Source organism: Strix uralensis, chromosome 3, assembly GCF_047716275.1.
Source record: "Strix uralensis isolate ZFMK-TIS-50842 chromosome 3, bStrUra1, whole genome shotgun sequence".
NCBI classification, from domain to species: domain Eukaryota; kingdom Metazoa; phylum Chordata; class Aves; order Strigiformes; family Strigidae; genus Strix; species Strix uralensis.
This window is the reverse complement of record NC_133974.1, coordinates 79,618,898-79,643,796: the sequence shown is the minus strand read 5'-3', so window position 1 is coordinate 79,643,796 and position 24,899 is coordinate 79,618,898. Positions and strand designations below refer to the sequence as shown.

General features: G+C 42.8%; 1 protein-coding gene across 5 annotated transcripts in view; it reads left to right on the top strand.

Moving 5' to 3' along the window:
• Positions 1-17,982, top strand: part of RPS6KA2 (ribosomal protein S6 kinase A2) — a 316,658-nt gene extending 298,676 nt beyond the window's left edge. For all 5 annotated transcript variants that reach the window (XM_074863008.1, XM_074863010.1, XM_074863011.1 and 2 more), the window contains 5 exons: positions 549-710; positions 4,999-5,075; positions 8,785-8,902; positions 10,063-10,200; positions 10,587-17,982. In XM_074863008.1, the coding sequence (XP_074719109.1) occupies positions 549-710; positions 4,999-5,075; positions 8,785-8,902; positions 10,063-10,200; positions 10,587-10,712 (621 nt within the window). In that variant the 3' untranslated portion in view covers positions 10,713-17,982. The remainder of the gene's footprint in view (positions 1-548; positions 711-4,998; positions 5,076-8,784; positions 8,903-10,062; positions 10,201-10,586) is intronic.
• Positions 17,983-24,899: the final 6,917 nt, after the last annotated feature.

Genomic DNA, 24,899 nt, shown 5'->3' with positions numbered 1-24,899 from the left:
AATAAATGTAATTCATTTTCCCCAAGTCGAGTCTGTTTTGACCATGATGGTAATTTGTATGTGATCCCTCCCTGTCCTTATCTTAGTCCACAAGCTTTTTGTTATATTTTCTCTCCCCTGTCCGGTTGAGGAGGGGGAGTGATAGAGCGGCTTTGGTGGGCACCTGACATCCAGCCAGGGTCAACTCACCACAGACAGGATTTCTTCTTTGCCTTTCAGCTGTCCATCAGGTTCCAGGAGACTCTGATGCCAAGGTGTTTGTACAGCAACCCCCTCTGACCACCCTAGGAAAGGTACCCCCCCACTGAGCAGCAGCCTCCATCTTAATACACCAGCGGAGGCTGTCAAACGTGTTCTTTCTGATCTTAAGAGACATTAACATTTCTTTTCCCTTCATTTGCCCAAGGCTTTTAAGCAGTTTTTCTCCAAAACTTAAATATTTTAGGCATGAGCTCTTGACCGACCTCAAACAGCAGACCAGAAATGGCAGCCAAGCCTGGATGCTCCCTGACCTCTCCTCACTTGTTACTCATTGCTTTCTTGTTAAGGTGGTGCACCGAGATCTGAAGCCAAGTAATATCCTCTACATGGATGAGTCAGGAAACCCAGATTCCATCAGGATCTGTGACTTTGGGTTTGCCAAGCAACTGAGAGCGGAGAACGGGCTGCTCATGACTCCCTGCTACACAGCCAACTTTGTTGCCCCTGAGGTAGGATCACATTTCAAAGCCGTGAGTAATGAACATGTTCTAGGAAGCAGTCCTTCCTCCCTTTCCCTTTTTCTCAATGCCTTTACAAGAGGACCAAGGCAGAAACCAGGCTACTGGCACTTGCACAGCCTCTGTTACCATAAGTTTCCTATTCCTGGTCTTGTCAGGCCAGTTGTTTTTCTCCAGATGGAAGTCAGTATCTGTCTCAGACTGACATACACAATGACTTGGCTCATTACTAGGATAAATACTCTTTTTTCAGTAGCTGCTTCTGCTCAGCTTCCCCTCTAGTGCACTGCGTCAGAACGGAATAAGGCTTAAGAGGAAAGTCTTGATGTCAGGAGTAAGACTCAAAAGAAAAATCCATGCATGAAATCCTTAACACGCTGAAGTCAGTGGGAGCTTTATTGTTAACTTCACTGAGCTAAAGTAACGCCTCTCCACTTGGGCTTTCCTAGTACCAATCCCCCTGTTATGGGGCATGTAGGAAGGGGCTGCTTTCCCATTTTTACAGACAGGGAAATGGAGGCAGACCAAACAGCTTGCCCCAAGCGCAGAGAGAGGTGGCTCTGCATTGCTGGCGAGTGCTGTTCCTTCCATGCAGTCCCACAGGAGTGGGTTTGGGTCCCACAGCTGTTTGAATGGTTTGGGCTGTTTGCTGTATTTGACCCCTGAGACGTTCATAGCTGCTTCCTTCCAATGAAGTAGCAGGAGGTTAATTTCCTGGGTAATCATCCATTTCTTGGAGTGATGCTTATCAGAAATTTTAGTATTTGCAATACACAACTTCAAATGTGTGTCTTCCTCTGCTTGTTATGGTCCTTATAAGAAAAATATAAAACTATTGCCTTTCAGTACTTCATCTGCCCTCTACTGTCAGATACCACTGTCTCTTGGTATCATTCAGCAATCTTTTCTTCCCCATAACTGTCCTCCATCCAATGTTCATCTGAGTGGTATGTAACTGGGAAGAGAAAAATGGGATGATCTTTCTGTACAAGGGCCTTTCATGATACTAAAAGTTACAGGAATCACAGACTTCTAGCATCAGAAGGAGAATTTGTTAAATTGAGACCATTGCTGGGGCAGTATAAATTCAAAGCAGATTTTCTTCAGAAAAAAATCTTCCATTGCCAAGACAGATTGGTTTGTTATTTTATTGCTGTTTGGTTGGGTTTTCATTTTAGAAACTAGAATGAGCTGTTTAAAATTTATCCAAATATGTAAAAAAAGTTCTGTGGCACCACAGCAGTTGCATTTCTAAACCAAAAAAATAATCATGTTTTCAATATTTAAAGCACTCAGATTTTCTCCAAGATACAATGTGCTTAAAATAGGTGTAGCTATTTTTCATGATGAGCTATTTTGTATAGTGTTTGTAATCACAAACATTGCCAGCCCAATGCAGTTTCAGATCAGACTATTCTGATTTGAACCAAAAGCAGAAATCACGCTCCCAGACGTTTGTGATGAGTAAGACAGGTCCTGCTAATGCAGGAGACGCTGGAGATCAATTGAAACATTACCAGAACTGGCAGAGAGCTTACATAAAGCCTTAAGTGCTTTCACATTTTACCTGTGATGTAATACTGCCCTCCAGCCTGGACTTGACTTTCATGTTCCCTGCCTGAGCCCCGCTGCGACGTCTGCCGTACACCCTTGAAAGTAAACAAGAAGGCAGAAAGTCAGCTGAGCTGATGCCACAAGAGGACAGTGGCAGAGGAAGGAGAATATGTTTGTCCGCTTGGATCCTCCTTGATTTTGGAAGCCCTTCCCGCGGGGTCCGGCTGAGCGCAGGAGTGGGGTGAAGGCTCTCCGGGCAGGGGACGCGCTGCCACCTGGTGCGAGTCGCGCTGCGAGCGGGGAGCGAAGAATGAGGCCGGGTCCAGAGGGAGAATGCAGCCCACCATTTCCCTGCTGATGCGACAGGGCACTTCTGGAGAAAGTAAAAATATTTTATTCTGCAGTTTTCTTCCAAAATCCATGAAGAACTACTGTTTTGGCATTTGGAATAATTATGAGCTTGTTTATTCGCTGTCATACCCATACACATCCCTGATTGTGTCACAACTGAGAAAAGCCTATATTCGTAACATTGTTAATCGAATAAATCGAAGCCTATAGAAACAAAAGGGGGTTGGATAAATATCTGAGCCATTATCAGAATTGGATGGACCCAGAGGAAGTTTGTTCCTTGTCACCACAACACCCTGCCATCTGTGGCACTAAGAGCCATCTCCTGCCTGTATTTCAGATCCCAGAAATTTCTTGAGGTGACCTAAACCCCTTCATGGGTGGTAAATTCTTCAGCACCCTTTGGAGCAGGACACCACTGCATCTTTTGCAAAGCTCTTTCCCTGACTGATTTATTTCTAACACACATGCCTGTTACTCTTTGATAATATCTGCCCCCTAGATCAAACACTAATCTTTTTGGCCAAGGTTTCCCACACTCCTGCCAGCTCAGTGTTCTTGCTTTAACCACAGTTACACAGACCTGCTGGATACATTTTCAAATAGCGGTGACACTAACTGATAACTCTTGCTAGATCCTGTTGTTATCTGTGGGGTGAAGTTGCTGTCAATAAAAAGTAATTGCCAGCAAAGCTTTCCCTAGACACTGGCACAGAGTGAATGTCCCTGTTATCTAGCAGCGTTCTTGCAAACTGAATGATAGAACACAGCGACACCTGCCCATCACAGTGGCTGTGTAACCACTTGCTTAATACCCTGCTTCACTAAATATCATCACTGCCCCATTTTTCTGACATTTGCCTTGGACTTGACTGTCCTTGGTTATTGGAGGAAGACAGTGATGGCAATGAAAGAAGCAAGGACAATGGCCACACCTAAAGATAAATGTTGGATATTCAGTCTCTCAGGTGAAGCAAGAAGCAACTGACTTTGTCAAATAGCAAAAAGGTTTTTCCCATAAAAATTATCATTAATAGAGGGGAAATGAATGCAGAAACTGAAGAAACAGAAACAAACAAAACAGCCAGAGAGTGTATATATGATGTGCAGGAGAGAGAGGCAGAAGTAGGATTTTATCAGTTTTGTCAACAGGAGTAAATGTAGCTTTTTTTCCAGGTAGCAAATGTTCGCTCAGCAGCATACTTGGCAGATGGTTGCTTTACCACTCATCATTTGTAAAATCCGTTGAGGCAAGATTTTCTGAAACTTTTTTTTCCTATCAGTCCTTTCTGTGATAGACTTCAGATAGCTGAAATCACTCCTTAGTAATAAGGCTGCAGGTCAGAGAAAGACTTGCTGAATTTGTACATTCCTTTTTCATGTGCTTTGCAAAAAATTAATGTACCTACTGATCCATCAGCAGGGGACAAAACTCTCCTTATATGTCAGAACTGAATAAACAGAAGGGTAGTTTGCTTTTACAAGCAAGTGGAAGATCTGGAGGTGGTCCCTGAGCTTTTCTGAGCCAAACAGAAACGAAGTTCTTCCCCTAATCTCAGCAATGCTGCCTCAGTTAGTGGCTTCACTTTCACTGGGACCTGCACTGACTCAAATAGACATTTCTTCTAGAAAGCACTAGCATAAATGAAATCTAGATTTTACCCTTACTGCTATAACTCGTTACCCTGTACCAATATTGAACCTAGTGGTCAGATCTCTGCTGAGTACCATGGGTCTTGTTTTTCCCATAGGAAAAAGGGACCAAGTTTTAGCCTGCAATCTGTTAAGTCCAGTCTAAATGTGGCAACTTCTCTTAATACAGAAGTAAGTAGGCCTTTTAGTTTTCTTTGCAGTTGTCATGCATCTTTACTAGTCTGACATTAGATACGTGTTAGTGTGCATCCATTTGTTGTATCAAATCCAAAGTGAGCTCAGACATGCCTATCATGCTCAGCCCTATGCTGGTTGCATTCACAGTGTCCTTGGTAACTTTTATGTTAGGAGGATATGTTTCAAAGTATTAACAAACTTTTTTTAAGAAACATTTTAAAACACTGAAATGTTGACTGTTTTGCTGTGTTAGATGGTCAGAGAGGCTCCCAGAGCCTCCAACAAACTGCACTCATCTCTGTCACTGTGGAGGTGACAGATGTGCTGGGCTTGAACACCAACCAGCTCATTCCAGCCTGGGTTTCACCTTGCTCCACACCACTACTGAACATTTTGATCCTGAGGCAGCCACCTGTTCAAGCCAGATATGCAGTTAAGCCCTGGAAACAGATACGACCACTAATCGATGCTTTTTGAAGATCAGAAGCTAAAAATTCAGGAATGCAGATTAACCTATTTTCATCTTTCTCTTTCCTTCACATAGGTCCTTAAACGCCAAGGTTACGATGCAGCCTGTGACATCTGGAGCCTGGGGATCCTACTGTATACCATGTTGGCAGGGTGAGTGAACAGGTTTTTCTGGAGCCACAATCTCCAGTGGGCTCAGCACTTCAGCACTGATTCACAGATAGAGATGGCAAATTGCCTGGCCTCCTTTGAGAAATGTGCTCAGTTGTACGAGGCAAGAAAATAGATGCCAAGACTTAGAATTAGAATAAGTTTTTCCAGAACACATAAATATCTTTGATACTTTACAAGTTGTTTAGGTTTTTATCAGCCTGTGCCTGTAAACTGCTCTGAGACCTAGACTCCTAAAAGGCTCACTCACCACTTAAGCAGTGCAGAAGTTTTACACTAGGAGAGGAGCATAGGAGTACAAAGAGCCATATCATGTTCACCTTATCCATAAAAGGATGTTCATTCATTTCTGTTAATACATGCATTCTCTTCAGCTTCATTCTTCATCTACTGTTCTTATCGAGGTTCCTGAGCACCTTTAAAGGCTAAAAAACCCCACCAAACATAGTTTTCAGGTGCTATTTGAAAAATATGCTGCAGAAAGGACAGAAAGTAAATTAACAGACCAGCAAGAACAGCAACAGGAAGCAGGAACTTTTGGGGGGTATTTGGCAAAAATACCCCTACTAATGTGTTGGCTAAAGTTAAATACTGACACAAGAAGACCCAGAGAAAGAGACAGATTGAAATAAGCAGTGAAGGGTAGGAATAAGATATGCTGGGGTGAATGGGAAACGCAGTGTACAAACCCAATCTGGAGTTACCAGGCCCCTGAATTTAATTTCTCAGAGTATGGTATGTGCACATTTGTGCAGCTTGAAAATCTTCCATGACCTCTCACAGCTCTTTAATTTGCTTCATGATCATTCAGCTGTGGCGAGAAGCTTGGATTCATTCCTAGATTTATACAAAAAACAAAGAGTTGGACCCTACCTTTCTTTTGTGTGTCTTGCCTCACAGATTATAGAAAAGGAGTTTCTATCCCATCTATTTTGTTCCTGAGTACAATTGTGTTCACCATTAGCTGAAGGATATTGTGACTTTCTAGAGCAGTCTCCCAGTCTGCTGGGATCTCCAAAAACCAGTTTCTATTTGTCTAATGCCATAGATTTGCAGTGATACAAAACCAGAATAAGTAAAACAAAACCAACACACTACCCACAGTCACATTTGTTTAGCTGATTATACTCAAAATGCTTCTTTTTTAAATGTCAAAAAATCCAAATATATTTGAATCTGAAATCCACTTAGTGGGTATGAAATTTGGCAACAGGTGCTATTAACTTGTATCTCACTTTTTTCTGCACTTACAAGAGAAAATAAGAGTAATGCAAACAGTTGAGAAGTGCTGACTTTTTAGGTGCCACCACTGCATTTAGGGATGATCTTGTTCTTCTTCACCAGAGGAGAGTTAGTAGGAACTGACTATTGTTTGCATCCAGGATTTTATTCTCCTTTTATCTTGATGGAGCAGCTCATCCAGAGTACCATCACACAACACATGCAGGACAACCAGATGATCAGGCCCAGTCAGCATGGGTTTATGAAAGGCAGGTCCTGATTGACAAATTTGATCACCTTCTACAACAGGGCGACCTGCTTATTGGATGAGGGAAAGGCTGTGGATGTTGTCTACCTTGACTTTAAGTAAGGCCTTTGACACCGTTTCCCACAACATTCTCCTGGCAAAACTGGCTGCTCGAGGCTTGGATGGGCACACGATTTGCTGGGTAGAAAACTGGCTGGATGGCCGGGCCCAAAGAGTTGTGGTGAATGGAGTTAAATCCGGTTGGCAGCCGGTCACAAGTGGTGTCCCCCAGGGCTCGGTTTTGGGGCCACTCCTGTTTAACATCTTTATTGATGATCTAGATGAGGGGATCGAGTGCACCCTCAGTAAGTTTGCAGATGACACCGAGTTGGGTGGGAGTGTTGATCTGCTCGAGGGTAGGGAGGCTCTGCAGAGAGATCTGGACAGGCTGGAGCGATGGGCTAAGGCCAACTGTAGGAGTTTCAATAAGGCCAAATGCCGGGTTCTGCCCTTCGGCCACAACAACCCCCAGCAGCGCTACAGGCTTGGGGAGGAGTGGCTGGAGAGCTGCCAGTCAGAGAGAGACCTGGGGGTGTTGATTGACAGCCGGCTGAACATGAGCCAGCAGTGTGCCCAGGTGGCCAAGAAGGCCAATGGTATCCTGGCTTGTATCAGCAGTAGCATGGCCAGCAGAGACAGGGAAGTGATCTTACCCCTGTACTCGGCACTGGTGAGGCTGTACCTTGATTACTGTGTTCAGTTTTGGGCCCCTCACTACAAAAAGGACATTGAATTACTCGAGCGTGTCCAAAGAAGGGCAACGAAGCTGGTGAAGGGTCTGGAGCACATGTCGTACGAGGAGCGGCTGAGGGAACTGGGGTTGTTTAGTCTGTAGAAGAGGAGACTGAGGGGAGACCTCATCGCCCTCTACAACTACCTGAAAGGAGGTTGCAGAGAGCTGGGGATGAGTCTCTTTAACCAAGTAACAAGCGATAGGACAAGAGGGAATGGCCTCAAGTTGCGCCAGGGAAGGTTTAGACTGGATATTAGGAAGCATTTCTTTACAGAACGGGTTGTTAGGCGTTGGAATGGGCTGCCCAGGGAGGTGGTGGAGTCCCCATCCCTGGAGGTGTTTAAGAGTCGGGTTGACATAGCGCTGAGGGATATGGTGTAGTTGGGAAATGTCAGTGCTAGGTTAATGGTTGGACTAGATGTTCTACAAGGTCCTTTCCAACCTAGATGATTCTGTGATCATTACTGTGAGCAGAGAGGGCTCAGACACCCAGGACAAGAGCACAAGCCTATAAACCTGTTAATGCAGGTAGTGACAGACCTCGGGGTTTTAGCCAGTCCTTAACTCTTAGTGCATCCCTCCTGATGGTTATAGATTGGAATAATATTACGTATCTCTTTGGGCTGAACTTCTGTGAAGTCTGAAATGTTTTTGAAAATTAGAAAATCAGCATGAGGAATTGAATTTGCAACTAGAAACCATGTGGGATAGGAAGCTGTGGCCAAACGAACTGTTTAACAATCTAAAAATCACTCTGGCAAGTTTTCAGAAGAGAAGGGAAAGGTGGAAGGAAGGTATACAAATCCCAGATGCCCTCTTCTTCTAAACCTACACAGCTGTTCAAGATTGAAAAGTAAAATTTGGCCTGGTAGATTTTAGTCTGCTGGAAAAATTTTATTTTTTGTCAGTTTATGAAGACAAAAGGTGTGCCCTCCGCATGTGACACTAATTTTGTAAAGCTGGGTGCAGATCATTTGTTTTGCCCAACAGACTTGTATATCATCGTTAATAAAACATTGTAAAATAGATTATAAAGGATTCTTTTCCTTTTTTCTGTTTCAGATCCTAATTTTTCTCCTTTATTATTTTTATCCTTTCTTGGCATTATCAATTATTGTTATTGGCAATAAAGCAGAGTTAAACCAATCAAAGAGGTAAAAACCTGTCTATTTTTTAAAAAGAATATTTCATTCCTAAAAAATGAGAACAGAACAAAAATTTTAAAAAACAATTAAGGAATCAGTCTTTTCCTCTGCAGAACAACTTAATATGAGGAATCACTGGACTGTATAGTTTGAGTGAAAATGAAGCAGTAATGTCTGTGGTCCATTCTGGAACCAAATTCCTGTTGTAATCAGGGGCAGTTAGCATTAGATCCTAGAAATCCTATACTTGCAAATTACACTGTATTTTTTTCTTTTCTTAAATAGGTTCACTCCTTTTGCAAATGGACCAGATGACACCCCAGAGGAGATTCTGGCCAGGATTGGCAGTGGCAAATATGCACTTACAGGAGGAAACTGGGATTCAGTATCTGACACTGCAAAGGTCAGTGAACACTTTCTCAGATTTTTTTCTTATTCTCTGAAACGAACTTGCAGTCTGCAGTTGTAACAAACTTAAGAGAAAGATAGTCAGAAGGGTTATTTTTCAGTGCGTTGTGAAATAAAAGCTTAAATTCTTTATGTTTCTACCACTCTGTATGAAATAGTGTTTCAGGAATTTTGGTAGTTTATTTCATTAAACTAAAGCATAATATAGCACCATCAGTTGTGAATGCTCTTGAGATTCAAATAGCACAGAACTCTTCTTTGGTGCAACTGAACTTTTAAAAGTGTAGGGTTGTCAGTGCCACAAATGTATGGCCTATATGTGAATCACCTTTTTGCTCCTCAAAGTTAACTGGGAGCAGGCAGTTTACAAACCAGCATTTTTAACTCCTGTATAGTTCACAGTTTAGGCTGCCCATCTATCACAAAGCATGGAAACCCCAGGATATAAAATTCATCTGGTGCTGAGTCTTTTGAGCATGAAACTGTGCACTAGTCTATGAGACAGTTAGATGGGCAGGAAAGCTGGCAAGCTTCCAGTTGCCTGGCATTAATCAGAAACTTTGACAGGATTTAGAGATTCCTTCAAAAGATTTCAGTTTTAGCAACTGGTAGTATCCAATGGAAGAACATTGATATATGCCACCACAAAACTGCAAGCAATCCTAGTAACATATTAATCTTGGTACCAACACCTATGAGCCTCACAGTGTATTTTTTATCAGATGTCCAGTTTTGAAATGAAAACATTCAGACGTGGTAGAACTGATCTCATTGAATTTTATCCTCCTGAATGTTAAATTTCTATTCTAAGCTTCTTTTATAAGCATGCTTTGGAGTCAGTGAGGAGATGCCTCCAGATAGAGTCCTCTGTAGGTGGAGTTTATCACTCCTACGAGGTCACCTGTAACACTCACTCAGTAAGCTGAATACCCTCCACATTATCTTTTGACTGAATTATCAACTGAGAGTTGAATATTACACTTGAAAATTTTGAAGATCAGATTTTACACTTAAAAAATATAAAGCATGTCTAAAGTACACCCTTCTCTCTATTGGACATGCTGGTGATGACACTGCCACCGGGATCTTAGTAAAACCTGTACTGCTATGAATTACTTTTTCTTCCTTTTACTGTTTTCTTCCTTTTAAACCCAGGACATTGTATCTAAGATGCTTCACGTAGATCCCCATCAGCGCCTTACAGCAGTCCAAGTCCTAAGACATCCATGGATAGTGAACAGGGAGTATCTATCTCAAAACCAACTCAGCAGACAGGATGTTCATCTGGTGAAGGTATATTCTACACCGCTGCCTCTTTTTTCCTTGCAGACCGAGCTGTCATTTGTGCAAATATTCTGGAAAGCGATAGAGGAATTGGGAAGATTATTTCCCACAGGCCAAATTTAATATACTATAGTAACAGTATAGATTTTTGACCTGTCACCTGCTCTATATTTTTAACTTCAAGCTGCCTTGTAATGGCCTGGTGGCATTCCGTGCACATACTGCTACCCACCGCTTTGAATCAGACACCCCAGATGTCTGCCAGCCTAAATGTTGTTATAATTTTATGGAAATCATCCATGCACTTCCATTTTTTCAGGGGACTGAATAGGGGAAGGGAGGGGAAAAGCATCAAAGGACTGAATTTCATCATTTTCTCTTTCTCTATTTTACAGGGTGCAATGGCAGCCACTTACTTTGCATTAAACCGAGCACCTCAGGCACCAAAGCTGGAGCCTGTATTGTCCTCCAATCTGGCTCAGCGGCGGGGCATGAAAAGACTTACCTCTACCAGGTTGTAGCAGTACCCCCAAAAGGCCTCTTTGAAAACCCGCAGTTTATTATTTGAGAAATTCATCTTTACTTGGCTAGCAGAACTTTTTTGGACAACCTGCACATGAAATCGCCAGAACTAGCAGAAGCCCAGCGTAAGGCAAAGTTCTCCTTTGTTCTGTCATTTCTTTTACATTCCAGCCAGGGTCCCAAGTTTAACAACTTCACAAAGATGTGCCAATTTTGCCAGTAGCAATGTTTCCTTACAGAGGTAAAGCTAAATAAAGTAGGTGTGCTCCATCTTTCCCACCCTAGGAAATACTATTTTTGAGTCCTGAAGATGTTCCATGGGAACACTGTTTTCATTTTGTTTCTCAAGAAAAGCACTTTTTGCTATGAAGAACGTAGTTGGGTTTGAATGTTTTCAGCTGTTCCAGCATGTGTCATGATGAAGTGACTTGGCTATTCACCAGTAGGCACCTACTGATCTCCACTCACCCCAGGAAGAGTGAAGGCTGCAGTGACACATGAATAACACCTTACTTGAAACAAGTGCTATACAACATGAAGGAGAGTGAGCTGTTGGTGGTGGAAATACCTTCTGATTTCAAGAAATCTTTTGCACTTTGCCCCTGCTCTCTCTGGAATGAAGACAGCACTGCTTGAGGAACACCTGCCACCAGCCCTGACTTACTCAGAGGTCTCTGAAAGCAGAAAACATCTGAGAAACTCGGTCCTCTGAGGAAATTACCTGGTCTTGTGAGACTGGGAAAGCATTAACGTAAACCAGTGTGAGTAGGACCCTGTGGATCAGGGGAGAAGAAGGTGTCTGATCTTGACCAGCAAACAGGAGGTCTGGGAGGACTAGGTGAGGGGGCTGGGGAACCAAGCAGAGGGAGGGAAAGGCACGGGTGACTTTGAGCACAGTAGGCAAAAAGACCCATGGCAGTGTGGTGGAGAGTACTGCAAAGGGAACTAACACACACATGCTTGGGGGACAAACTTGGACTCCCTTTAAAAGTGAGGGACAGTCCCTCTTCAGTGGCTGGTACAGAAGAGGCTGGGTGAGCGGCTGGGCTGCCGAGGGGCTGGGTGGGTTGGTGCAGCTGTCCTTGTACACCGCCACCGAGTCTGCTCCCAGAGACTGGCTCTGGCAGGCCAGAGTGCCACCCTGGAGCAAGCAAGGCCATTTCTAGTCATTGCTCCCTGCCCTTTCCTGGCTGCTCACCCACATCTGCCTCCATCACCCAACATTTTATGTCCCTTCCTGGCTGTTCTGCACTAGCAGAGCTAAACTCCCTGTGCCGTGTGTGTGCAGAGAGCACCCACTTCTGAAGAGTCCAGCTAACTCTGTTACAAGCTTTAATAATAATAAATTATGAGGAGAAATGGGAGGATGCTCTGCTTTTATATTTATATAAATATGTACATGTGTATTTATATACATATAAAACAAAAGTTCTGTACCCTAATACCTGGATTTTCCAGGTTCAGGGAAAGAAAACTTTATTGAAATGGTCTCAGCAAAATGGACCTTTTTTCTCATTCCCTGATTTCGTAGAAAGTAAGCAAGGTTTGTGGTGCCGGATGTGAACTATTTTTTTATTCTTTTTCTTACCCGTCTTGGTTTATGGTGGTCACAAGCTGACCAGGACTCTTCTTTGTACTGCTTTTGTTAATTTTTATTTTCCAAGTAAATTTTGTCGCTTCAGATGCTTTGTGGGAAAAGCTAATCCGCTATGTTGGCTTTTTTTTTTTGTTGTGATGGGAAAAAGAGAAAAATGTGAACATGGAGCTTCATATGCTAGAGATGGTAATGTTTCCTTGCTGGGTAGTATGTGCATCTTGGTGCTGGACTGGAGTTACCAGATCGTTGCCTCAGACTGTCCAAGGGAACAAGGAGTTGCATTTGCTATAGCAATATGCTTCCTAAAACTAGCTCTGTTCCAATGTTGACTGAAATTTGTTTGTTTGCATTAGTCTATTTTTCAATTTAAATTTATTCTTAATAATTTAAACCAATATTTAATGTTCAGGTTTATGTGCTGTGCACAGAGGACTGCTGCAAAGCAGCTCTCCTTGAAGCCCTTCTCTTTTCCAGAATAAACAATGCTGTGAAACTTCACGCAGTGGCTGAATTGGCTTGGACTGATATGTGCAAACATGCACGGGTATGTGTCTGTGGTTATATACACAGCAGCCCTCATTCTCTCCTCTGGCCACGCTGTGCTCAGTATCAGCTTCTTCCTGCCTTTACACTTTTCTTCTTATTAGAAGTTGTCTCATTTATTTCTGCTAGCATCACACTGTGAGGCAAGTCCACAGACGGGATATCCTGGCTGATGCAGAAACGCTCTGGCCAGGCCTTGTTTCTCTGGAAGTGACTTCTATCCTGGAAGAAGGCAAGGTGGGCTCAAGGATACTAATGGCAACCTGGAGGGAGAGCTGGATTTTCTGGGGTCCCAGATGATTTGTGCTGTTTCAACAAAATATATTTTTAATGGTCAGTGTAATTGTATTGTATATGGGCAGGAAGAGTGTTGTAAATATTATGTACAGTTTTTGTCTCCCCCTGAGATTTCCTGGTCATCTTTCATTGCTTCAGTCTGCTTTCTTTTCACAGCCATGGAAACAGTCTAAATCCCTCTTGATACACTCAGTCTTAATTCTTTGAGCACTTTTCTCATCTGAATATTATTGTAGGCCAAGCTTACAGGATGTTGCTCTTTCCAAAGTTTAATGGTTTGAATCTCTTCCTGATTTAGCTCTTTCTAACCCACCAGCTATCACCCATTTACCATACAAGATTTACCATACAAGGTTTAGACCACATAGAGACATCAACATGTATCATATGTTGATGCTCACTGATTACTTTATAAGCCTATAAATTACATATAATGGAGTTTGCTTATTAAGATTTTGTTGCCAGTGCATCCAGACATATGCACATGTGTGTGTATATGTGAATACATACACAAAAAAGTTCTGTCCCATCTTGTCCAAATGAGGATAGAATTGTAGTCAGTGCTTAAGGTGATACTCAGAAGAGTTTTGTCTGCGACGTTCTTGAAAATCTGTCATTGAAAATGGTAGTGGTTGCTCTGGGTGTGGATAGGTGGCTGTTCCCACCCATGGAAGAAGCTGTCCTGTCCAGCCTCCCCTCTGTCCCAGCTGTGCATCCCTGTGCACCCCCAAGGCAGATCAGCACCCCTTCCCCAGGCTTGCTATGGGAGGTGCTCTTCTGAGGGTTTTCTGACCTGTTTCAGTCAAGATGAACCCAATTAAACCATTTCCACTGTCAGTCTTGCCGATTCAGCTCACTTGGACTGAAATGCAAGAGCATCCCTCAGTAAAGGTGGTCACTCCTGGCAGAGGGGGAGGAATATGCCATTGGCACTCGTTATTTCAGACTGATAGCACCTGCCGCTTCCCCTGGCCCAGCTGGATCCAGGCACAGATGCATGGCCATGGCCTAATTACTGCTACAGCTGCTTTTATACCAGTATCTCCCTTCCAGACTCCTTGCTACAGTATAGCTCAGCAATAAGCATTTATTCTTTCTAGGAGAAAACTTAACTGAAAAAGGCTTAGCCTCTCACACTCTCTCTCTCTTTCATCTTAAGCGACTTTTACTAAATGTTATGTTTAACTCCTGAAAGCCTAAAAATCACTTTGAATTAGATCATACCATCTTGAGGGTTATTAGTTCACAACGTGATCTAGTGCCTTAGGCTATTACAAATAGTATAGTTACATTTTTGAACCATCAAGGTGCGCAAAGCAATGACTGTCCAAGGCATGCTAAACTATCTGTCACAGACATACTCAGCTCATCTGGAGAGCCAATTCAAAAGCTGGCATTCAGCTCAGTAGAGGGGAGTCGGCACAGCAGGGAGGAAGCATCTCCCCATACTTCGCAGAGCTGGACCCCACCTCTGCAGCTCCAGGACTTTGAAGCCAAATGGCCCTGATGAAGAAGATCATGGGAAGAGTTACCCCGGTTCCTATACAGCACCACAGCTTGTGTATATGGCAATGGTGTGGGAGATGCTGCTCAGAGGGCGAGCTGACCCCTGCCCCCAGTGCCCCATGAATTTTTACTTGTTTAAAATCTGTTTAATTTTTTCTAAGCAAGTTTTAACAGCAAATAGCATTTATAAAGCCTGACTTTTTCAGCAAACCACAGCTGACCCTTACAGACACTTTGTAATCTGTCTCTACATCTGGAAGAAAAGAGTCCATCTGACAATAGATTTTGGTTTGCTTCTTCAGAAAATCATCTTCAGCAGCTGCCTGGGACAGCCCTCAGTACTGCAGATAACCCAGGCACAGAGAGCTAGGAGAAGCATGTCTTGTGTGATGTGACATCATGACATGATGTTGCATGTCACACTCTTACAAAGTACAGATTGTGTGTATTGGAACACTTCAGCCAAACTTCTGGTTGAATAGGTTTTGGACTGAGTTTGAAAGGGACAATAAATCTGTTGTCTTACAGGGTAGATCAGACTCTATGAGCAATCAGTATGCAGATCTTTAAGGGACAGGCTGGTTTTGCCTGCCTAGTGCAGTGCTCTCTCTAACAACTTCTACCCAGCTCTGGTACATCCAAATACACCTGAACCTTGGTCAAGTATTGCAATTACTGTGTGACTATGATATGAATTATGCCAGGGCTTGGATCATCCCCTAAACCACGAGTACCACAAGGGTTTCTTATGCCTCCAGTCTGCAGAATTTACACCAGCATATGCAAGTGCTGATGCTAAAAGAGGCAGGCAGTCACGTTCTTTTGAGCTCAGCTGCTCATCTGTCCTTCACACCTCCCTTATCCAGGTCACCATGGGTCAAAGCAAATGTTTGTGCGTCAGAACAAGTGGCTGGGGACAGAGGAAGGCAACAGCATCTTTTTTGACAGCAGTGCTGTCAACACGTTGGTGTGGCTACAACTTCAGTGTCACCTCTGTCCCTCTGTTTCTGAGTTATGCTGAGCTGAGCCCAGGTGTGGCTCAGAGTCAAGACGATAAATGACAGTATGTTTGTACAGCAGCAGATTACCAGTGCCAAGCTGTGCAAGTCCAGGTTTCTGAAAATTCACCACAAGTTCATATAAACTCCCTGTAACCAGAAGGTGTAGGGTCACAGATGACATGCCATGGGGAAATAATGTTGATTTTGTGTATTTTTGCCACTGTTGACTTTATAAAGAGGATAGAAAAAATCCTGGGGTTTGTTTTTATATCACCCATTTTTACAGAGGAAATTCATGATTTTGTGGAGTGCCACAGCTTTCTAGATCCTAGTAGGAGTAAGGCAGACAAACATGGAAGATAGAGCAGAGTACTGTAGCAGAAAAAAAAATATCTTAGCTTTCACTGGAAAATTATTTTCATTCAGGTGTTTTGAAGCTCTGTCTTAAGATGTGTGTAGCAAAATTGCCAAAGCAAATATTTAGAAGCAAAGTTCTCTTGTTGAACATCTGTAGATGGCACATTTAAACAAGAGCCACATAAGCTCCAAGGTCACATATCTGAATCCTAAAACACAGGCAAGCAGCACAACTGGGCTAACCACTTCAGATATTCCTTACATTAAAGTAAAAAGGCCTAAAATAATGTTAATAAGATGTTTTAATATAGTTCATAAAAAAAGGAAAATGTGCAATCCCATTTTCTTCTCTTTTGAAGTATACTTCATAATCCTTTAGAAGTGTGTATTCTTACCTCTTAGCTGACCCTGCTCCTAAAACCCTGTATTGCCCCGAGGCATTGCAGCTAAACTGCTTCTGGTACCTCAGTTCCTGTGTGAACACAGTTCCATGTTCCCTCCTCCATGTCTGCCCATAACAGACACAAGCAACAATTGCACATCCTCTCATATTCTGAAAATTAGCAAAAATTTGAGTGTTTAAACTCAGAAGATAAAGTGAAGTTAAAAGTAAGGTTCTCACTGTGCACAGAACCAAAATTCTCAGTATTTAGGCGATGGGTGTGTAGAAGCCTCTGCAGAACAAGAATGTTACAGAGCAAATAAAGTCACAATACTTCTTAGAGCCAAATTTTAGCTAAAATATATTCATAAGTTTTGTGAGCCTAGACCTTGTATTTCCATGTGCAACTACATGACAACACGTGCATGTCAGCCAGCTAACCAGGCGTCTGATCATGCATGTCAGTACAGGCTTGCACATGGAAATGTTTTGCAGCCCAAAGTTTAGAGTCTAAAATTAAGAATTTGGCCCTTTGCATGAGCCTGTGTTGTGTAAACTGTGATGTTCAGTGCTGAACTGTACAACCATTGCTTCTTGCTTTGGTATATGTAGTTACAGAGTCAATTTGTGCTCCGTAATGTCTCCTAAATGGATGTTATGGTCATAGTTTTCAGAGACGCTGTAGCCTGAAAGGCAAATGAAGAAAATGCATGCCCTCTTTGGTAAAGGCAGATTTTGAAAGGAGAGGCTGGAAATAAGCATTTGAAGTGCAGAAAATGAAAACCAGTTGCTAAAAGATTGTTTCTGATTTGCTACACAGAGCCAAATCTTGCCTCCTTCACTCTTGTTGTATTAGTTCCTTAACCTCTATGCACCTTCAGTGAAAGGAGGGGGACAGCTCAGAGCAGGGTCCTCTTTCCTGTCGCAGTGGTGGAGTCTGATCATTAGGTGAAGACGTGTGCAAGGGGTTTACTTAGGTAGTATTAAATGAATTTGACAAAATATGAACCATGATCTAGCACTTTGTTTACAGGCTCCATATTCATGTTTACAAACGATGATTTCTGAGGCTCATGCTTTTTACGTTTCCTGTATGAAAAGGGCAGCCGGTGTACAGATATTTATTATGTTTACCAGCGTTTCTGAATAGATTTTTTTTATAGTACATGGTTTTATGAAGTGTAATATTTTTATAGCAGAATGATGATCTTTGGACTTTCTATATTGTTACCTACAACTGTTTGCAAATAAGCTCTTTGCTCCCTTTTTTCTGTGCACTGTATCCACTGTTGCTGCTGCTACTGTTGCTGGCCTCAGCTGCTGCTGCCCCACCGTGACGTGGGCTGATGGTTTTGTGAAACTGCAGACTAACTTCAAAGAGTTGTGATTGTGCAGAAGGGCTGGCTTCATTCTGGGTCCCTCCTGGCAGGAGGGATGGGGATCTGTACTCTACCAGGGCAAGAGTTTACTGTGGATGGCCCCCGAGGAGAAGCCTCAGTGCTCACCTTTGTCTGTACTCTGCCGTTTTGGCTTGGCATGCCCATCCTTTCCTTTCTTTATAAAGAAATAAAAAAGAAAAAAAAGGATCCTGCTTGTTTTTGCATAATTCCTTTCCAGTCCCCAAGCACTGTCCATGTTTGAATGCCATGTGTTGGTCACAGTAAAAAGCACACAGTTACCTTTTCAAATTTTACCTGGAGCTGTTACCTCTGTGCAGCCTGAATACTCAAACCTGCACTTTGCAAAGCAACAAGTAAGCCTTTAACCCCTCATTGGTCAGACAGTTCACCCACCAGAGAAATTTAGGATTTCACTGCCAGACAAATGAGCGCTTTCACAGAAGCTGCCTGGCATGAATTGCCCTTGCCCCTTAGAGATCTTCTGAGGTACGGTTCTGGAAACTGCTGGTCACTGGCAGGCAGCCTGCATAGCCTTTTCTGCTTGCTGAACTTACTAGTGACCACAAAAGCAAAATCAACCTCTCCTACTTTGAGGGATTGGTTCTGCTTTGTGGCAGTACCACATCTGAGCCTGTGCACCATTACACTGGCGTTCAGGTCTGGGGGTTTCCATCGTCCCCCAGCAGCATCGCAGAGGTGGCTAGTCCAGCTCAGGCTCCCCACAGGAGCAACATGTGGTACCAGATATGGAGAAACTGCATCTGATTCAGGTCCAAGAAGCATAACCAAGCAAACTTGGACTCCAAATATGTTACTCGTAGGACTTCTGCTCTGACCATAGGTAGTCTCATGCCTCTGTTCTCCTGCCAGCTCCTCCTCCCACTTCTGTCCTCCCTTTCTTTTCTCTGTCCCTACAAGAAACGACCCTTTCTGCTCCTTTAGTCCTCATGGTCCTTCAGTACTAGGACACGTGTATGTCATTCCTCATCCTCTGCACTCCAGTGCCTACCATGAATTATTCCCCCTTCCCCTTATCAAGCTTCTGTCGCACAGGTCCATCTTGTGGTTTTTATAGCCTCCTCTGGCAGGCAGGCCAATGACTCCTGTACACCTGTCTTTATAGGCCCAGTGGTTGGAAAAGGAGGTTTTCTGGGGAACTGTAATTATATACAAGAACATCCAAATGGGAAAACTGAGGGGAAAAAAAAACAAAACAAAACAGGCTTTCTCTTTCCTCCCCTCTTCTAATTCCTTCTTTAACATGACCATGATCAGGAATGAGCAAAGTTCAGCCACTGTTGGACATGCATAACTTTTCAGAGGACTTGGTTAGAAAGCCCTGTGCAACACCAGGCCCTAGGCAGGCAGATGCGAGTCTTTCCCTCCAACCCCAGAAAACAAAAAAATGACATGTCTAAGAAGGCGGCTTTCCAGAGTATGCTCAAGTGCCTGATATGAGACATGGCCCTTTTAGGGAATCTGCATCAGCAACCATCTTAAATCTCTGCACTTACTGATAAGTAACGACGCTTTTTTTTCCCTGGATGGAGAAGAACTTTAAAAAAACAAAAGTAGCAAAGAACTCCCCTCCCCCTTGTAATTCTGCTCTTCAGTCAACATTCATTTCCTTCTTAAATCTTCCTCCTGCTTTATCCCATCCCAGTTCACCCTTGGCTGCTTCACCCACTTTTTGTGTCCCACTTGTTTTGTACTATGAGAACTGTCCTGAGGCTCAGAAAGCCTTGTTATATGCCTGAATAGCATCTTGTTCAAGGGCAGCCTAACTGCTGGCTGAGCACCTCAAGCACTACAGCAAGGCAAATAATAGGCGGTAACAATAACGGCTAATGTCTGAAGATCACAAGGATCAGAGATTTTACTTTAAAGGCTATGAATAGCTGAAGACAAGGATTTTAGGCTATGCCCAGCTGTTCAGGTTAACCATAGGTAACTCTCCAGTGCATTGGGTGCTAAAGATGCTGTACTCCCACTGTCTGGATGCAAGGAGGGGATCTCTATCCATTCATCTAGATGGACTGGAGAGCTATTTGTGGTGCTCTTACTGTTTTCTAAACAACAAAAGCTGACCTGAGCTCAATTCCATTCTTTGTTGAGGAAATTAGTTTATAAAAAGGCTGGTGACTCACCGTCTGTGGTGAGGCGGTGCATTGTTTTGGCTTGGCATGCTCCTGCCTAGTTGATTCTTCCTGTCCTTCAGGTTCTGCAGTCACTGGTAAAAATAACCACAGTCGCAAAGCCTCACGCTTTCCCTACTGTAGAAAGCAGGCCTCAATTTTAATTATAGTCTCCTTGCTAAAGCATGCTAATGAAGAGTCAGTGATTTCCAGTGCATTCACCCAGACCTTCCAATTGTCATATTATTGTCTAGGCACTTCTCTCTGTTGTAAACTCTGCTATAATCACTTATTTGCTTTACTCACCCATTCAGGCTAGCTGCTTCTCCAACTGGATAGTAAGAGTGAAGCATGAAGGTGTGTTTTACCTTAGCATTTGGCTTGGACAAGTGGATCGATTTCAGATGTGAATCTCCACTAACTGCTATTATCTACAGTGACCTGAACTGAGTTGGACACAGTGGGGAGGTCATCCCCTAATGTCAGTAACCATGTCCCCTCAAAGTCAGAACCAGCATACTGAGAAATGAACGTTATTGGGGTTAAGCATATGAGACTTTTCCTAGAGGCCTAAATTTATTTCACCTGTTGGTACTAAAACAATTTAGCATTTAACGACATTAGCTGTTACAATGGAGCCTTGAATACAGAGAACAGAAATAACCTGCATTTCACTTCAGAGAAGTGACAAGAATGATCCATCAGCTTTTAAACACTGTTGGCAGTGTTGATCTTTTCCTATTTGGACCTCTGGTCTCACTTTAACCACCAGTCTGCTGCCACCTGTTACACTCTGAGTGGAGCTGCACATCAACTACAGGGCTGCGGTCTTTCTATTGGGTCTGTGGACTAACACACACAGGTAAAAACTCTGTCCAGGAATGAACAACATTTTCCTCAATGTGTTCTTAGATGGGCAGGAATAAAGTGGAATGCACAGCTGAGATGTATGTGTGCTTTTTGGCCCAGCCGAAAAAAGTTCACATTCAGCTGAGCAAAGGTGAGGATTATTTATTCTGCAATTCAAATGCAAATTTGTTACTACACTCCCAAGCCCAGGAATGACAGCAACCTTCTGTAAAGCCCATGTCAGATATCTGACATGCACATTCACACAACTTGCAAAATCCCCAGTTCCAGGAAGTCTCCAAGTGGCCCCATGTTCTTCTACCATCAGATAGTCTGTGAGGAAAAATGCAGCACTGGCATTTGAACCAGGGTGAGTTATATATTAGTATGTCCACCAACACATGCAGAAATCATTGGTCTTACACGGACGTGACCTTTAAACTTGGTATGTTTTTATACCGTTTATAGCAATTCAAGTCAAGAACACCTCCACCGTGATGCAGTCAGCAGCTAAAAACTCACTCTGAAACAGGCTGGGTGGCTCCCTCAGTCACAGAAGCTTTCTTCCAGATTATGCTTCATTTCAACTAGGATGCCTAACTGGGGAAGATCCATTGCCATTGGTCATATCCTATGTTTAAACGCCAGTGCTTCAGTCTTCTCAAAACTTTCAGTCAATATCATCAACAAGCACTTGACACTCTTAAAACTCGATCTGTAAGAATTACGAGAAAAACCCCACCAACTTAACTGGAAGCTTCATCCCTGGTTTCTAAAAAGAAGTGGAAGAAGAGATTAGGCAGTATATGTTAAAGGTAAGAAAATGTCATGCAGAGCCCATCATTTGGGCCTCAAGTGCCATTTTTAAAAGGCACCAACTAATATCACTGAATATATTTAAAGGGTTAGAGTTCAGATGCAGGGAAAAACACAAAATGCCTGCCACGGAGATGATTAAACACCCTGATCTGTTCATTAAAGACCCTGATCTGTTCAGCTCAGCCTGGAGATGTCTGAGAGATGACTTGATTATTGCCTACAAGAATCTTCACAGGGAGAAAAATCCCACATTCTGGAAGCACAGAGAGCCAGACTGGAGAAAAAAATCAGGCAAATATCTGGGTGCAAAATCCACACAGCTGCAGAATGGAAATAAGGTAGCTGTAGTTTTAAAAGTGAGACTGGTTATTCATTGGACAAAAACCATCAAAAGAGAAAAGGGGTTTGCCCTTCCTCTCAGTCGCTTTCAGTAGATATGCCTTAGCAGACAAAAGGTTAGTATGGGAGCAAGTGGATGACTTCAGTAGTCTGCAGTAATCTAGAAATAATTTTAAATGCTATGATGGTCTCTTTTGGCCTCAAATGTGACATGCATTCATATCACCCTACCACAAGTAGTCAGCCCTGAGTGAACAGATCAGGCTTCCATAGGATTGCTGGATGAACTCCAAAGATGAATTTGAATATTGTTAGGCCACAAACAACTAGAATCATCAACTTTGTTTAAACTTGTGTCTTTATTGTGGTACATGTGGAGAATCTTTGCTGTCTTTGACAATATAGAATATCCCTCTGAAATTTTGTGATGTTTATGACTATCTATAATGTTAATTTAGAACACCGTTTCACATCATTGGAGCAATATGGTTAAAACCTGTAGCAAGACTGGGTAAATGGTGTTCCCCCAAAAAAGTAAAAAACTCACTGCCTTAAAATGAAAATAAGTTACAATAGCATTAGTAGTGCACTAATCCTGTGAACCACAGGGGGGCCTTAAACAAATAGATCCTTTCAGTACAAAGAGCTAAAGAAGGCTTTAATCTTGAATAAGCTCTCCAATTAGAATTAAGCTGTTTAAAAGAGAGTGAAAATTAGACCACAAAACCTTGAATTCTTAAGTTTCCAAGGCCTGGAGCTGAGTGATGACTTGTGAACTGACTGACTGACTTTATGCAGCTTTTGCACATCCATAAGCTTTACCCCAAGACAGATAAGATAGAGAGGCTGCAAGATCCTAATCACAGTATCCTGGATCTTAAAAAGAAGGAAGAAGGGAAGTAAATTATCAATAACAAATGCAAACACTGTTCATAATAATGCATAGTGACAGTGAAAGAAGATGTTTCTCCGGGGAAAACACTACCCTGCTCCCCCACTCAGCATCAAGATTGTAAATCTTAGCAATTCCCACAAGAACTATTTTTGGTAAATCCTAAACACTAAAGATCACATCTAGTGAGAGTTGTTCCATCTCTATGACAAACATTGCTGGAGCAGCCTCCCTGAGGTATGATGTGGCAGAGATTTATGCAGAGCAGCCACTCAGTATGCTGTATAGCCACCCCCATCGGGGTGATCTGCTGCAGAGTGACAGTCCCTCTTTTTAGCACAAAGAGCCTTAAATAATCCTACACAGTTAGAAGCTTGCATCACGCTCCCAGGAGGTGGGATGTGTGGGTCTGACCAACACCAGCCTGAGGAAGGAGATGATAGGGTTCCCTGCTCTGATCTGCAGCACTCTTTGCAAGTACTGGAACAACAGGGTTTTCACGTGATGCAGAGATGATGCTCATGCTGCCTCTTCCTGAGCTTTCTACAGGAAAGAAGGAGCTACTCTCAATGGGTGGTAAAACATACTTCTACACAGCCTTCAGGAGGGACACCCTGAACAGAAAGAAGCACCAAACTCACAGGGTGGTATCACGATAAGGGCACTCCTCTGCTCCAGATTTCCTCTTGGTTAGGTTCTGTTGAGCATTCTGCTCAGTGTGAAAGGTTTGGCTTCTGCTCTGGCAGGGCTAACCTTCCCCTCCTTGCCCACACAGTGAAGCTGGGTGTGCAGGGCAGATGCTGTGGTCTGCTCCAGGTGCCAAGGATCTGTAGCTAAGTATTGTACAGCTTTTGCATGTAGGTTCTTGTATTTAATTTATAAGGCTCTCAGTGTAAAAACCAAGATATCTCTTGTAAAAAACAAGATAGTCCTTGTGAACTGAAGCTGTAGCATCACCACCTAATATCAATGTTTATTGGAAAGACCACTACCCATGCAAAAGATGGCCTCAGACATCTGTGGGATACAGTATTTCAAATCTTTCTGATAAGAAAAGGACCCTTGCTCCAGAGTTTGGAGGTTGTCTACAACTACCCATCTCACTTTTGCACATGCACATTTTTAAAAGCATAAACACTTGAATCAGTGCTTTTTTTCCTGTTAGACCTTGTATAAACCTAAATGACTCCCTGTTGAGTCTTGAATGGCCTTGTAGAAGTCCACCAGGACCTATTGTTTATTTCACTTTGATCCCAGTAGCTTTGGAAAGGACTTTGGCATGTTTACCTTCAAGTTACTCATCTTGTATGCTCACGGTTTGTTTATCCACTGTAGTCTACTGAAATTTCCCCCCTTTTTTTTTAGTTAAAGAAATAGGCCAAAGGTGATTTCAGGGTCCCTATCTGGATATGCATCACCAATTCGATGAAAGACAACCTTTGGCTTCCTCTAGTAAGTCAGGGGCTTTCCAGATACCATCTTGCTCTCACAGTTCTCCAGTGGGTGGGAGAAATCTCAGTCCATCAAGGAAAAAATTGACCCTAACTTAAGCAGATTTGACACCACCAAGGATACTGTAACTAGACCAAAGTGAGCCTGGTGTAATCATGCTCTTCTGGCTCAAGCGTGCTAGCCTGACTTTTTTTCCTAAACCAAGCCTACCGGTATTTTTGTTCAAGGTTTTCCAGTGGCAATAGATGAATTGCTTGTACTTTAACAGGGGAAGGGCTGTAAGAGGAGAGCACAGAATCATACCAGTAATGATCCCCCACTCCTGGCCATCCCCCAGCCTCACTTGGGTTATTTAGGCTGGGGAGAGCCAAGGGACCTGGAAACAGCATGTTTAAATATCGTAAGTGAATTTATTAGTCGTAAAACATACCAGGAGCCTATATTTTTATCATTTTCTATTAAGCTTTTATTCATTCAGCTCAGTAAAGATCCATATTCCTGAGGAAAGGATTACATAGCGAAAATGACTGTCATTAATTAACAGCATGTCTCAACTTTGACCCCTTCACTTTCTGCCATCAGTCAGAACCCTGATTTTAGGCTCCTCCTTACAACAT